Here is a 14,144-nt window from a genome sequence, read left to right on the forward strand (position 1 = left end):
GCAGTACCGGGTCTGACTGCTGAAGACAGTGGCCACCTGGGGCGCAGGACTTGGCGGCTCCGGTGTTCTTCAGATCCGTTGGCGGTGGAAACTGTGTGGGATCCGGCTCTTCTCTGGCCAGACGTCTTCTATCTTCGAGCCTGCCCACACATCACCTTGTGTATGATTGACCATCCTCATCCTCTGTTATTGTCTGTATTTAGTTGTGCGATTCACAACATTAAATTGTTACTTTTTGGCTTATCCATTGTCCGTTCATTAATGCCCCCTGTTGTGGGTCCGTGTCACTACACTTTGACAACAAGCAAATCCACAAACCTCTTAAAGAAATCTGCCAAAAGGCCGTCTGGTCCTGGAGATTTGCCACTTTGTAGATCCTTTATTGCCAAGCTTATCTCATTTACTGAAATATCCCTCTCCAAGTCATTAACTGAATCAGAATCTATTGCAAATACATTGAGATCTTTGACGAAGTCTTGAAAATCAGGTGTCTTTCATGTATTGTCTGAGGAGTACTGTGATTGAAAAAAACTGGTGAAGCATTTATGAATTTCTCCATTGTCTGAACAACTACAGCCTTGGTCATTATTAACTGTTGAAACAGTTTGATAGGCAGACCTCTGTCACAGCTGGTTTGTGAGCAGATGTCCCACCTTTTCTCCATGTTCATAATATCCACATTTTGATTTGGAGATGAGATATTCAGCCTGCTAGGTAGATAAAGAATTGTATTCAATTTGTAATAGAAGACGTTTCTTCACCAGTTCTGGCAAAGGGGTATGACTAAGTTCCCTATCCAGTAGCAAAATTGCTTCATTTAGACCTTTTAGTCGTTCTGAGTTCTTCCTCTAATGAGTGCAATATGAAATCATTTGACCTCTCAACTAGGGTTTTAGGGAGTCCCAGATGGTACAAAATGGCATATCCGGGGTGTGATTAGTTTTAAGAAAAAAGAGTATCTCTGTATTGATAAAGTTAACTAAATTATCATATAATAGGTCTCCAGAAACAATTTTATTGATTGGGCTGACTTCGTGAGGTTCACTTTACCAGGTGCACTTCTGTCTAAAGAAGAAAGCACACAATTAATATCTCCACCAATTATAATACTATGCGTTGACATATTGGGAATCTTGGAGAAAAGTTTATTAAAGAACTCTTAGTCATCCCAATTTGGTGCAAACAGACAGACTAAAATTACAAGGAGTGTATATAATTTTCCCACCACTATAACAAAGCACCCAGTGGTGTCACTCTGCACGCTCGATGCAGTGAACTGTATATGCCTGCCAATCATTATTGCTACACCTCTCGATCTGCTTTGGAAGTTAGATTGAAACCAGACCATTTTTCGCTTAGACTCAGGCTGTCAGAGGAACGCACATGCGTCTCCTGCAGAAAGGCAATATCTGCACTGAGCTGCTTTAAATGTGATATGATTTTCCTATATTTTATGTTTTGATTAAGGGATTTTACATTCCAAGTTACAAATTTGACTGGGCATCCATGAGTCTCCCTGCTCACAGTCACACTGATCATCTTAAAAGTATTTTAGAGTTTACTTGTACACAAACCATTACCTCTACAGAAACATAGGTACAGACAGAGATTTAAACAAATAGTCACCCATAAATATGCGGTATAGCAAAACCCCCTCTCCAAACTGAACAAGGAGATAAAAAAAAAAAACCAGAACACTTAAATCTAGAACAAGAACAAATCCACACATTAATGTGCTTGTATTGACTTATACTGCTACTGAAGCTTAGGGCTGTGCATAAAAATCGATACAACGATATATATTGATTTTTTTAAAAATGATTTGATATCGATATTCTGGCATTCAATATCAATACACCCCCAACCCCTAGGGGGCGGTATTACAGCGCGCCATTCCTGTTCACAACGAGGAAGTGCAAGTGACATGAATAAGCAAAATGGCCAAGAGGATTCTAGAAGCGCCGCTGTCCCTAAAAGCAGATGTTTGGGCACATTTTGGTTTTAAAGCCAGTGAAAAAGGCCAGGGACTGGACAAAACAAATGCAATATGCAGGCACCATAATGGTACGGTACGCTATTCTGGAAACACTACCAACTTGCGGGCTCACCTACATAGGCACCATGCTGACAAGCTAGCAGCAGCACCAAAATCACAGCAGAAACCTGTAGAACTGAAGCAAACAACTCTGGACAACACCACGTATAAGTTTCCATCTACCTCACCACGTGCAATCAAGATTACTGACTCGGTGGTGCATTTCATCTGCCTGGATTTGCGTCCCTACTGCGTGGTTGAAAACAGAGGCTTTCGCTACATGGTAAATACGCTGGAGCCACGTTACGTTATCCCAACCCGTCGCTATATAATTGAAATAGCTGTGCCCAGGAAATACGAAGAGGTCAAAGAACATGTCAAAACTTCACTAACTTCAGCTGCTAGAGTTGCCCTTACGTGCGACGGGTGGACATCTCGAGCCACACAGTTATATGTAACGATCACCTGTCATTTCATTACCGACGACTGGGAGCTAATGGCGTTCGTTTTACAAACACGAGCCATGCATGAGAGCCATACGGGGACCGACATAGCGGAGTTACTGAAAACGGCGCTGGATGAGTGGAGCATAGCATCCAAAATCCCGGCTATTGTCACAGACAACGCCGCTAACATGACCGTTGCAGCTGAGCTAACCAGTATGTTGCATTTCAAGTGTTTTGCCCATACTCTCAACTTGGCATCACAACGCGCACTGAAGCTCCCTAATGTTGCCCGTTTGTTGGGTCGAGTGAGGCGCATAACCAGCTTCTTCAGGCGCAGCGTTACAGCGAGCCATGTACTGCAACAAAAACAAAAGCTACTGCAGTTGCCTGAACATAAACTGCTAACTGATGTCGTAACTAGGTGGAATAGCGCTCATGATATGCTCCAACGTTTTCTTGAGCAGCAACCCGCTATATCTGCCGCTCTACTGTCTGGTGAAATAAGGAAGACAGAAAAAGAAGTCTGCACCCTCAGTGAGTCAGACATAACATCTGCTGAGGAGATTGTGGATGCCATGAAGCCCATGAAGGTAGCTACACTTGTGATGTCTCAGGAAAACATCCCAACCTTATCAGTTGTGGCACCACTTCATGCTCAGCTCCTCCATGATCTTCAAGAAAACCCATCTGATTCTGCATTAGTGAAAGAAATAAAATCAGCCATTTGTGAGGACCTGAGCAAGAGATACAAGGACAAGCAGAAAGATACTTTATACGTGTGTGCAGCTATGGATCCAAGATTCAAGGCACTTCCCTTCCTCTCCGATGATGAACGCCAGGACATCTATGAGGGTCATTGCAGAGGCAGGAGGGATCCAGCAACGATTTCAGGTAATATCTTTGTTTAAATTATCACTAAGTTACTGACTTATAAAAAATATTTTTTGTGTATGTCACATACGTCATATGTTAAGGTTTAAAAGAAAATGCTTATAATGGATACTTTTATAATGTTAAAGTTGGGGAAAATACACATTTGGCAGATTATGTTAAATTAGAATGGTGAATTTAATAATGGCAAAACACAAGTTATATTAAACCTGCTTTTTCTCTTTCTGATTTACTTCTATAGGAACAGGCTGAAACGGAGACAGCAGACCCCGATGAGGTGCTAGTGCAGGATGACAACAAGCAGGACATCTCTACTGGTCCACCCACCAAGAGAGCAAGGTCATCATGCAGTCTGGCTGATCTTCTTGGTCAAACATACAGCACAGGTACTGCAGCGAGACATAGAACCACACAGGATCGCGCTAAGGAGGAAATGACTCGATACAAAGAAACTGCTCCCATGTCCCTTGTAGGTGGCAATCCACTCAGCTGGTGGAAAGAGCACCAGACCGAGTATCCACTTTTGTCACGTCTTGCAAAAACCTACCTGTGTATTCCAGGGACTAGTGTCTCTTCAGAGTGAGTATTTTCCACTGCAGGAGATATAGTCACCGCACAGAGAAGTGCACTTAACCCAAAGCATGTTGACCAACTACTGTTTCTACACAAAAAATATAATGGAGTAGAGTGGCATTTGTGAAGTCCACATTACTGAGAGGAGTTCTTTAACATTGTGTTCTATTTATGTTCAATACTGATGTTTCAGCCAGGAGTTTTAATAAGCTGAGTGGACACCACTCATGGTTTCAATGTTTGGTTAAAAGCATTATAGATTCACTTTATTATTTTTTTTATCTATGTTAAAAATACTGATGTTTCAGACAGGAGTTTTAATAAGCTGAGTGGACACCACTCATGGTTTTCAATATGTTTGGTTAAAAGCATTATAGATGCACTTTATTTTTTTATCTATGTTAAAAATACTGATGTTTCAGCCAGGAGTTTTAATAAGCTGAGTGGACACCACTCATGGTTTTCAATATGTTTGGTTAAAAGCATTATAGATGCACTTTTTTTTTTTTTTATCTATGTTAAAAATACTGATGTTTCAGACAGGAGTTTTAATAAGCTGAGTGGACACCACTCATGGTTTTCAATATGTTTGGTTAAAAGCATTATAGATGCACTTTTTTTTATCTATGTTAAAAATACTGATGTTTCAGCCAGGAGTTTTAATAAGCTGAGTGGACACCACTCATGGTTTCAATGTTTGGTTAAAAGCATTATAGATGCACTTTATTTTTTTTAATCTATGTTAAAAAATACTGATGTTTCAGCCAGGAGTTTTAATAAGCTGAGTGGACACCACTCATGGTTTCAATGTTTGGTTAAAAGCATTATAGATGCACTTGTTTTTTATCTATGTTAAAAATACTGATGTTTCAGCCAGGAGTTTTAATAAGCTGAGTGGACACCACTCATGGTTTTCAATGTTTGGTTAAAAGCATTATAGATGCACTTTATTATTTTTTTTAATCTATGTTAAAAATGGGCCTTTTTTGGTTTCATATGTTAAAAGCATTAAACCAAATGCACTTTATTTTTCTATTAAAGTTACAATTATTATTACTGTTACTTAATGTATCATTGTTCAATAAATTGAACATAAATATATTTGGTTGGTTTTGTTGATTGAATGGCTTTGAGCATAAATTTTAAAGTTTAAATATCGATATCGGAATGGAATGGAATCGAGCTGCACTATATCGAGAATCGTATCGAATCGTGAGCTATGTATCGAGAATCGCATCGAATCGGCTTGTCCTAGACGATACCCAGCCCTACTGAAGCTGCTTGGGCCCCAGTTTAGCCCCTAACTTAAAATAAAAGGCTCACATGAGCGTTGAATGTTTATATTGGCTTCTCAATTCAGCTAGAAGCAAACTAGAAATATAACTAAGCCGAAATAGCACAACAAATATGTAAACAAACATATTTCAGCGTAGAATAACAAAAGGTGGGTAAGCAAACTACATGAGAATATTGTAAATTATTAAAATCTAGATCTACAGTCATTGTGTGTATTCACTCGCCAGAATTTTCACCTTCACATATGCCATGGCCTTGTCTGGATCTGTAAACACCAAGTCCTCCTATCCGTGTGTCACACTCCTTTTCAGTCCGACAGAAGCCTCTTCACGCCTGTAAACGCTGCTCGAGCCTTGGCCACACCGGCTGTGTAGTCGGGGAAGATCATTACCAGTGCACCTTTAAAGCATAGTTGGCCCTACGTATAGGGATAAAACCTCCACACATTCTTGGTAATAATGAAGTTTGGCCACAATCACCCGCGGTCTTCCGCCTGGTACTTTCTGGCCAGGTGACCGAAGTGAGCAATGCACCAACAGCTCCTTCTTTAGATGTAATACCTCTTTCAGTAATGTAGCAACCGCTGCAGTGGAGCTGGACTTGGTCTCAGCAACACCAAGAATGAGAACATTACAGCTCCTCATTCGGCCCTCCACATCTTCACCTTTCGCCTTCAACCCTTTTAATTCAGCTTTCAGCTCAGCTATAGTTTGTCGTAAAGCAATCACTTTATCTGACCATGTACACAGGCCCTCCTCCATTTCGCTAACTCTGGCATTCACCTGGGCCACATTGGCATGGAGCGCAGTAGTGTTATTGGTTAGTGCTGTTTTCACTGACTGTAGTTCCAACTTAAGCATGTTGAAATCTTCTGCGAGGGCCTCTTTCATTTCTTTCTTTATCACTGCAGAGATATCAGCTTTCAGATTGAAAAGTACCTCTGCCTTCAGGTCTGCCATCATGTCGGCTTTGCTGACCTTAGGGGAGGAAGTAGCAGAGCTTCTCACGGTATCTGGAGAACTCGAGTCCGAGGCTGCGGCAGGTCTACTACTGCTTTGTCTAATGTACTTATATTTCCGAAGATTTGCAGCCACATCAGGATTTTAGCTCTGTGTAGAACAGCAGTGTCCCAAAAACTGAATCAAGCGAGCCAAAAAAGTTTCAGAATTTACTTAAGAAAATGCACATTAAAGCAGGCTTCTCGGGAGCCCTCTTCCAGCATGTCGTACCCCGCCACTGCCATAGCAGACCTTCATTATATTTTCACTTTGTATAAATGACAGACTTGACATTAATGTAGTTAAACTATCGGGATTAATATGGTTTATAAATCAAAACCATAAGTCAAACCTGCTTTCCTTTTGAGGAGTTCGGCCTCACAGCTGAACCGCTGTATTCTGTGAATGGAAATGACTCTTCCTTACAGCAGTGGGCAGGGCGCAAGACTCATGCACTGGCTCGTTGTTGTGTTGTGTTTGGTTTGTGATTGTCTTTGATTCTAGTCAGATGCATTGGTGATGTTTAAACTCAAAACCTGCCTGTCAGTAGTTGAGTGTACCGGAGACAATACTGAAAGTTATCGGTTATCGGCAAAATTTTTTAGTGGTTTATCAGTTTAGCATTATAAAAATGAACTTTTCAGTTAGCTGATTAGCAGTTATCAAAGCTAACTTTTTGGTTAGCTGTACCCACTACTGTGTATATGCACATGCACACCTTCTTGCAGATGCCATTATGATGCAAATGTTGTTTCTGATTGATTGATTGACTGATTGATGGAGGGGCTTTATTGAACACGTACAAATTGTAGGTAAGACAACAGGCTTTTGATAATTAATGTAAATAACAATAAATGTATAATTAATTTATATACATTATATATATATATATATATATATATATATATATATATATATATATATACACACACATACACTTTGCACTGAGATACCAATTAAACAACTGCAAATTATAAAGAAGACAATGGCCATAATACCAAGGGTATTTTTGCATTGCACTATATTTACCTTTATTCATCAAATGGAACAGCTAGCTATAAAAACACATGAGCCAAATTACGCAAAGACTATTTTCGCTTGTTTATACCGAACATAATATGTATAGTAAAATATCAGAAATAAAAAAAACATTACAGCATTGTCATTGGATGAACCAACAAGTAATGAGCAGCTTGTGCAGGGATCTTAAAAGCGGATCATAATCCATTTTACTGAAAACCAAATGCACACACACCAACAACTGTAAACTAATACAAGATTGTGGATGAAAATATCATAGAAACAAGCCCAACATCTGCTTGAATCTTTTTCATCTTTGTGGTAAAAATACAAAGTTATAGTTCTTCTTCTTTTATAGCAAACAGCCACCAAGGTCACTATGCAGTAGCGCCACCTACTGCGGTGGAGATTGAAACAGCTCAGAATTTCATCTGTGAAACCATGTTGTTTGCAGTTGCTTTATTGTAAATTTATTGCAAACTTTATGTTTGCAATAAATCAAGGCTCCACCTTACTGTCTGCTGTGTCTCCACACCGACAGCGTTCCATGCCACCACACACTGCTCATCACATCACACCGCCTGTCAAGCCTTCAACCTTCTTTTCTCTGGTTTTTGGTGATGCAGCAATTAAAAATATCAGCAGGAAGCCAACTGCAACTCACCATCTACCTGTATCAAGGTGCTGGATATTGTCAGTATCCTCCCCACTCCACTGGATGAGTATGCCCAGGCATGTGACATGATTATTCACACATTCCGGACAGACAGGTGTTTTAAAAGACTGTTTTAGCATAATTTTAATCTTGCCAAAGATTGTGGTAAATTTTTGCTTCTGGTCCGTTCCCCCATCTCCCCTGGTTACATGACTTGAGCCTTTAAGTGATACCCTTTACTGCCCACGCTTAGCTACAATGTATCCAGAAAGTATTCAGAGCGCTTCACTTTTTCCATATTTTGTTATGTTACAGTCTTATTCCAAAATGGATGAAATACATTTTTTTCTCAAAATTCCACACACAATACCCCATAATGACAAGGTGAAAAGTTTTTTTTAGATTTTTGCAAATTTATGAAAAAAAAACAAACCAACAATAAAACTCAGAAATCACATGTACATAAGTATTTACAGCCTTTGCCATGAAGCTCAAATTTGAGCTCAGTTACATCCACTGATCATACTTGAGATGTTTCTACAGCTTAATTGGAGTCCACATGGGGAAAATTCAGTTGATTGGACATGATTTGGAAACACAAGATTTGACAGTGCATGTCAGAGCACAAACCAAACATGAAGTCAAATGAATTGTCTGCAAACCTCCAAGACAGGAATGTCTCAAGGCACTAATCTGGGGAAGGAGACAAACATTTCTGCTGTTTTGAAAGTCCAAATGAGCACAGCGGCCTCCTTCATCTCTAAATGGAAGAAGTTCTGATCCACCAAGACACTTCCTAGAGCTGGCCAGTAGTCTAAACTGAGCCATCAGGGGAGGAAGACTTTTGTCAGGGAGGTGACCAAGAACCTGATGGTCACTCTGTTAGAGCTCCAGCATTCCTCTGTGAGAGAGGAGAACCTTCTAGAAGGACAACCATTTCTGCAGCAATCCACCAATCAGGCCTGTATGGTAGAGTGGCCAGATGGAAGCCACTCCTTAGTAAAAGGCACATGGCAGCCCACATGGAGTTTGCCAAAAGGCACCTGAAGGACTCTCAGACCATGAGAAACAAAATTCTGTGGTCTAATGAGATAAAGATTGAACTCTTTGGTGTGAATGCCAGGTGTCACGTTTGGAGAAAACCAGGCACCATCCCTACAGTGAAGTATGGTGGTGGCAGCATCATGCTGTGTGGATGTTTTTCAGTGGCAGGAACTGGGAGACTAGTCAGGATTGAGGGAAAGATGAATGCAGCAATATACAGAGACATCCTGGATGGAAACTTGCTCCAGAGCTCTCTTGACCTCAGACTGGGGGACGGTTGATCATTCAGCAGGACAATGACCCTAAACACACAGCCAATATATCAAAGGACTGGCTTCAGTACAACTCTGTGAATGTCCTTGAGTGGCCCAGCCAGAACCCACACCTGAATCAGATTGAACCTCTCTGGAGAGATCTGAAAATGGCTGTGCACCAACACTTCCCATCCAACCTGATGGAGTTTGAGAGGTGCTGCAAAGCGGAATGGACAAAACTGTCCAAAGATAAGGTGCACCAAGCTTGTAGCATCATATTCAAGAAGACTTGGGGCTGTAACTGCTGCCAAAGGTGCATCAACAAAGTACTGAGCAAAGAGTTTGAATAGTTATGTACATGTGATTTCTTAGTTTATATTTAATAAATTTGCAAAAATCAAAAAAAAAAAAAAAAAAAACTTTTTTGTTTTCATTATGGACTGTTGTGAGTAGAATTTTGACAGAAAAATTAATTTACTCCATTTTGGAATAAGGCTGTAACATAAAAATTTGTGGAAAAGTGAAGCACTGTGAATACTTTCCAGGTGCACTGTACCTTCAACCTGCTCTCAGTATGGTTTTATTCTTAACAATTTTAACCTTTTCTGGAGCTGTGGATCAATTTTTAGAATGACAGACTGCACCCCTCCAGATTGGAAACCAGGGTTTTGGCTAAAAATCTGTTTTTCACATTCCAGAAGACATTAAACTGCTGACGATCAGCAGATGACGCTGTAGATAAGCTGTGTTCTTCACTTCCTTCACTTCATTATTTAATTCAGCAGGAAAAACTGCATTTGTGCGAGTTATAGTTGTTGTCAGGTCAGGCCTGCTGACCAGGAGGCTCAGCAAAATTTTCCAATTATGTCTCTCTCTGGATGCACAGGCCTCATTGAAGTGTTGCTCACAGAGTGATATGTTTGAATTTAATTAAGACAACACCTGTAACCTCGAGTTTAATGTATTATCAGATAAATGCAATACACTCACTGGCCACTTTATTAGGTACACTTTGCTAGTACAATGCTGGACCCCCTTTTGCCTTCAGAGACTACCTTAATTCTTCATGGCACAGATTCAACAAGGTGTTGGAAACATTCCTCAGAGATGTTGGTCCATATTGACATGATGGCATCACACAGTCCCATTCAACCAGTCTGTCCATTCTCCTCTGATATCAACAAAGCATGTTCATCCACACAACTGGCACTCAATAGATAGCTTCTCTTTTCCTGACCATTCTCTGTAAACCTAGGAGTGGCGGTGTGTGAAAATCTCAGTAGATCTACAGTTTCTCAGTAACTGAGACCAGACCGTCTGGCACCAACAACCATACCATGTTCAAAGTCACTTAAATCCCCTTTCTTCCCCATTCTGATGCTCGGTTTGAACTTCAGCAAGTCATCTTCACCACGTCTAGATGTTTAAATGCATTGAGTTGCTGCCATGTGATTGCCTGATTGTCATTCACTGAGGCAGAGCCAAGTTGATCGTGAAGAAATTTGCTTATCTCAACAGTGACATTTATGTCTCTGGGCCCTCAGCCTTTGAGATCAAGAGGCGCTTGGGAAGAGTTTATGGTGACATGAGGTTGCTGGACAGAGATGGTTGGTGGTACAAGTCTTTAGAGTTCTGGTGCTTCCTGTCTTAATGTATGGTTGTGAAACTTGAACACTAACCAGTGGCCTAAGGGCCTGACTGGATTTCTTTGGTACTAGGTGTCTCAGGATCCTCGGGTACCACTGGAATGACTGTCAAATAAGGAGTTACTTAGGGAGACCAAGATGAGGACTATCACTTGCATCATAAAGGAACATCAGCTTCGACATTTTGGCCATGTGCTACATTTGTGCATGATCAGGCATGCACGTACCTGAGTGTTGAAAGCCGACAGAATGCCCACGTTTCACTTAACTGCAGGTGATAGATGGTTGTTTTCGAGATGTGGGGATGGACCACCTGTCTGCCTGGGTGGTTGCCAGACAAGGTTGGTCTACAGCCACTGCTAGCAATCTCTGCAACCGGAGTAGTCTTGAGTGGGCTGATGGTACACACTACCTGTCACTCAAAGCAACCACACCCCTAATTATCCATTACTTTACAACTTAAAATGTCTTAAAGCAGGGGTGTCCAACCTTTCTGAACCGAGGCCATATCGAACGGCATAGCGTAGCCACAATTTATTATGCACCAATATAATAACACAATTTTCTGTCACAAAGATAAAGTTTTAACAATCATAATGCATTATTGAAGTAAATGTGCATGTTGAAAAGAATAAGCACAAGTACGCCAAGGACTGGCCTCAAGTTGGAAAAGGTGTTCCCTACCTTAATGGGACTTCTGGCATTGAGAGGAGGAAGCTGGTCTCTCATGGTCCAGACAGTAGGAGCTTAGTGCAGCCGTAAGCAGGCACTCAGGCACTCTTTGTCTGCATTAGATTCCAGAATTGGACATTAATGTCAGGTGTTGCTCTGGATTTGAACTCAGTGTCATTTTTTTCAGTGTGAGGATCTCATTCTCAAAAGCACAGCTATCCAGGTTGAAGAGTGATGCCACTTTGGATGTTATACAGTCCACATCTATATTTTCTCCAAAATGGAAACCAGAAAACTAACAAAAGGCTCAATGGATGCAAAGTCAGTAAAGCACCTGTCAAATTCTGACAAGATGCTCTGCACTTGATCATCATAATGTGCACTCTCATCTCCACCCAGTCTTTGTCCTGGTGCTTAAGTTCTGTGTCCATATGTGGAAAGTTCCGCAGGTCACACTGTTGCAACCTGCTTGATCGGTGAAACTTGCTATTAAACTTTCTTTCAATTCCAAAAGCTGTGCATATTCGGCATGGTTTGAACATTTCAGAAATTCTTTAATTTCGGAACAATTCAGAAAACTGTTCTAGAAATTTACCTGTACTGAGCCACCCAATGTCTGTGTGTTCTGCACGTCTCCTCCAGCTGCGCACAGAACAAATGTGTCCTCAGAGTCGTGGCCCGAACAGAACATTTATCACTCTTCATATTTATGGACCGTTGTGCTGCTAGCCAACTTTTCAATTCCTGGACTGTTTGGGTGTGCCTTTAGCCAGGAAGTTAGCATCATAGCTCTTGCGAATCATCTTTAATGGCGCTCCAAATTCCCTTTCTTCAGTAAAGCCACATTTACATTGCAGATAAGACAGATAGATTTGACATTCGAATAATGAAAACATAATCTTCCTCCCAGTCAGAATGAAAATGATAACTTTTCTTTTTTTTTCTCCTCCACCATAAAAGAAGAAGAAGAAGAGGAGCTCTTCTATGTCTATGGTGTTTAACAGCAGCCGACATCCTTATTGGTGCATTGTTGCCACCTTCTGCATCAGTCTGTTATAGCAGCACTAAATCCTAAAAAGTACAGTGACAGATTTTTTTTTTTTTTTTTTTATGTGTAAGTCAGCGTGCCGCTAGTCTAAACAGATGAAAAAAAAATTCCAGCCCCTGCACACTGTTGCCCCAGAGTGGAAATCAGCAATAGAGACCAAAACTGTTTTTTTTTGTTTGTTTGTTTGTTTGTTTTTTGTGCCATGTTTGAACATATTTATTTCTCCTCTAAAACTGAACATTTTAACATGGGCTTCTATAGGAGTGTTCTCCTTTATGGAGCCAGCCTCAAACAAATTTTTCCTATTTTTCTATCACAAAAGTGTACATACAGTCATGCCCAGGCATACACTGCTAGTTCTTTATAATTGTTAGAAAACAGAGATTACTGGAAATCACTCATGATACCTGCAGTTGTTGGGTTTGCTGTGAAAGACAAATATAGTGAAAAAGTGTTTTCACCGTGAGTCATTACCACACACTTCAAAATCATGACAGAAGCATTCCATTCATGTCTTATGCTGCAAAGCAATCCCACAGATATTCTCTCAAATCCAAGCTCGCCCCCTCAAAATGTGAAAAATGCACCATCAAGTGCTATTAAGTCTTCTAAATGATGGTCTAATTTGTTGTGTTATTTACCTAATGTCTTAAAATCAATGTGTAGTGATGTAGTGATGTTGAATACTGCACATTTGTAAATGGGAGTGGAAACAAAAAGGCTTGGGAGGACAAAAGATAAAAAGAAGTAAAGGAGAATTTTAAGATTAATTTCAAGGAGCGACTGAAGAGGGGCGCTTGGTGGATAAATGGAGAGTGGATAAAAGAAAATTGTGAAATCTGATGTTAAAATGAGAGAGCTAAAGCAGGGAGAGATGGAGGGGGTTTCAGTGAAAGGGAATTAATATAGAATCTGCTGAAGCGATGCCACAGATTCATTTCCACCAGGTGGGGACTCAGAATGATCTTGAATCAGCAAGGACACATATTGAACCGTCAGGAGCCTCCTTTTAGTAACCGTGAACCAAGGTCATGAATAAACAGCAGTGTAGTATTTATGTGCCACTGTGCACAAAACATAATAGAAGAATGTGCACACTTTCCAAAAAAAAGGTTAAAAAAAATCGTGGAGGTTTGAGGACACATTCTGAAGCAGCTCAATAGACTTAGTTCCGTCTGATGTGATTTGCTCGTCCTGTCGCTTCTCATCCCACACACATCTCTCTTTTTCTTCCCAGATTCCCTCTACCCGCAAACAAACCTGATGCTGCCAAGTCGCGCTGTGGGACAAGGAATTGAAAAAGTAATGACATTCAGCCATCTTTATGCACTTTATTCTCTGCGGCCGGTGTGCGGAAACAACTGGATGTGAAACGGCAGCAGAAGTCAAACAAGAAACAGAATAAGCAATAAGGAACGGTCCTGCACCTGTGGCTCTGCAAGCACATCCAGCATACATATTCAAAAGCACGGCGGAAACCTCCACATGGAAGCCGGCGTGACCCGCGCACTGCTTAAACTACAATACTTCAACATGTGTGTGTGTGTGTGTGTGTGTGCACACGCT

General features: G+C 40.7%; 1 protein-coding gene across 1 annotated transcript; it reads left to right on the top strand.

Annotated features, from left to right (window-relative positions):
• Positions 1–1,937: 1,937 nt before the first annotated feature.
• Positions 1,938–5,580, top strand: LOC117508909 (zinc finger BED domain-containing protein 1-like). The gene is made up of 4 exons (XM_034168750.1): positions 1,938–3,359; positions 3,614–3,758; positions 3,846–3,951; positions 5,469–5,580. Exons 1-4 carry the CDS (start codon positions 1,938–1,940, stop codon positions 5,578–5,580), a joined length of 1,785 nt encoding a protein of 594 aa, XP_034024641.1.
• Positions 5,581–14,144: the final 8,564 nt, after the last annotated feature.

This window comes from Thalassophryne amazonica, chromosome 4 (genome assembly GCF_902500255.1).
Source record: "Thalassophryne amazonica chromosome 4, fThaAma1.1, whole genome shotgun sequence".
Lineage (NCBI taxonomy): Eukaryota > Metazoa > Chordata > Actinopteri > Batrachoidiformes > Batrachoididae > Thalassophryne > Thalassophryne amazonica.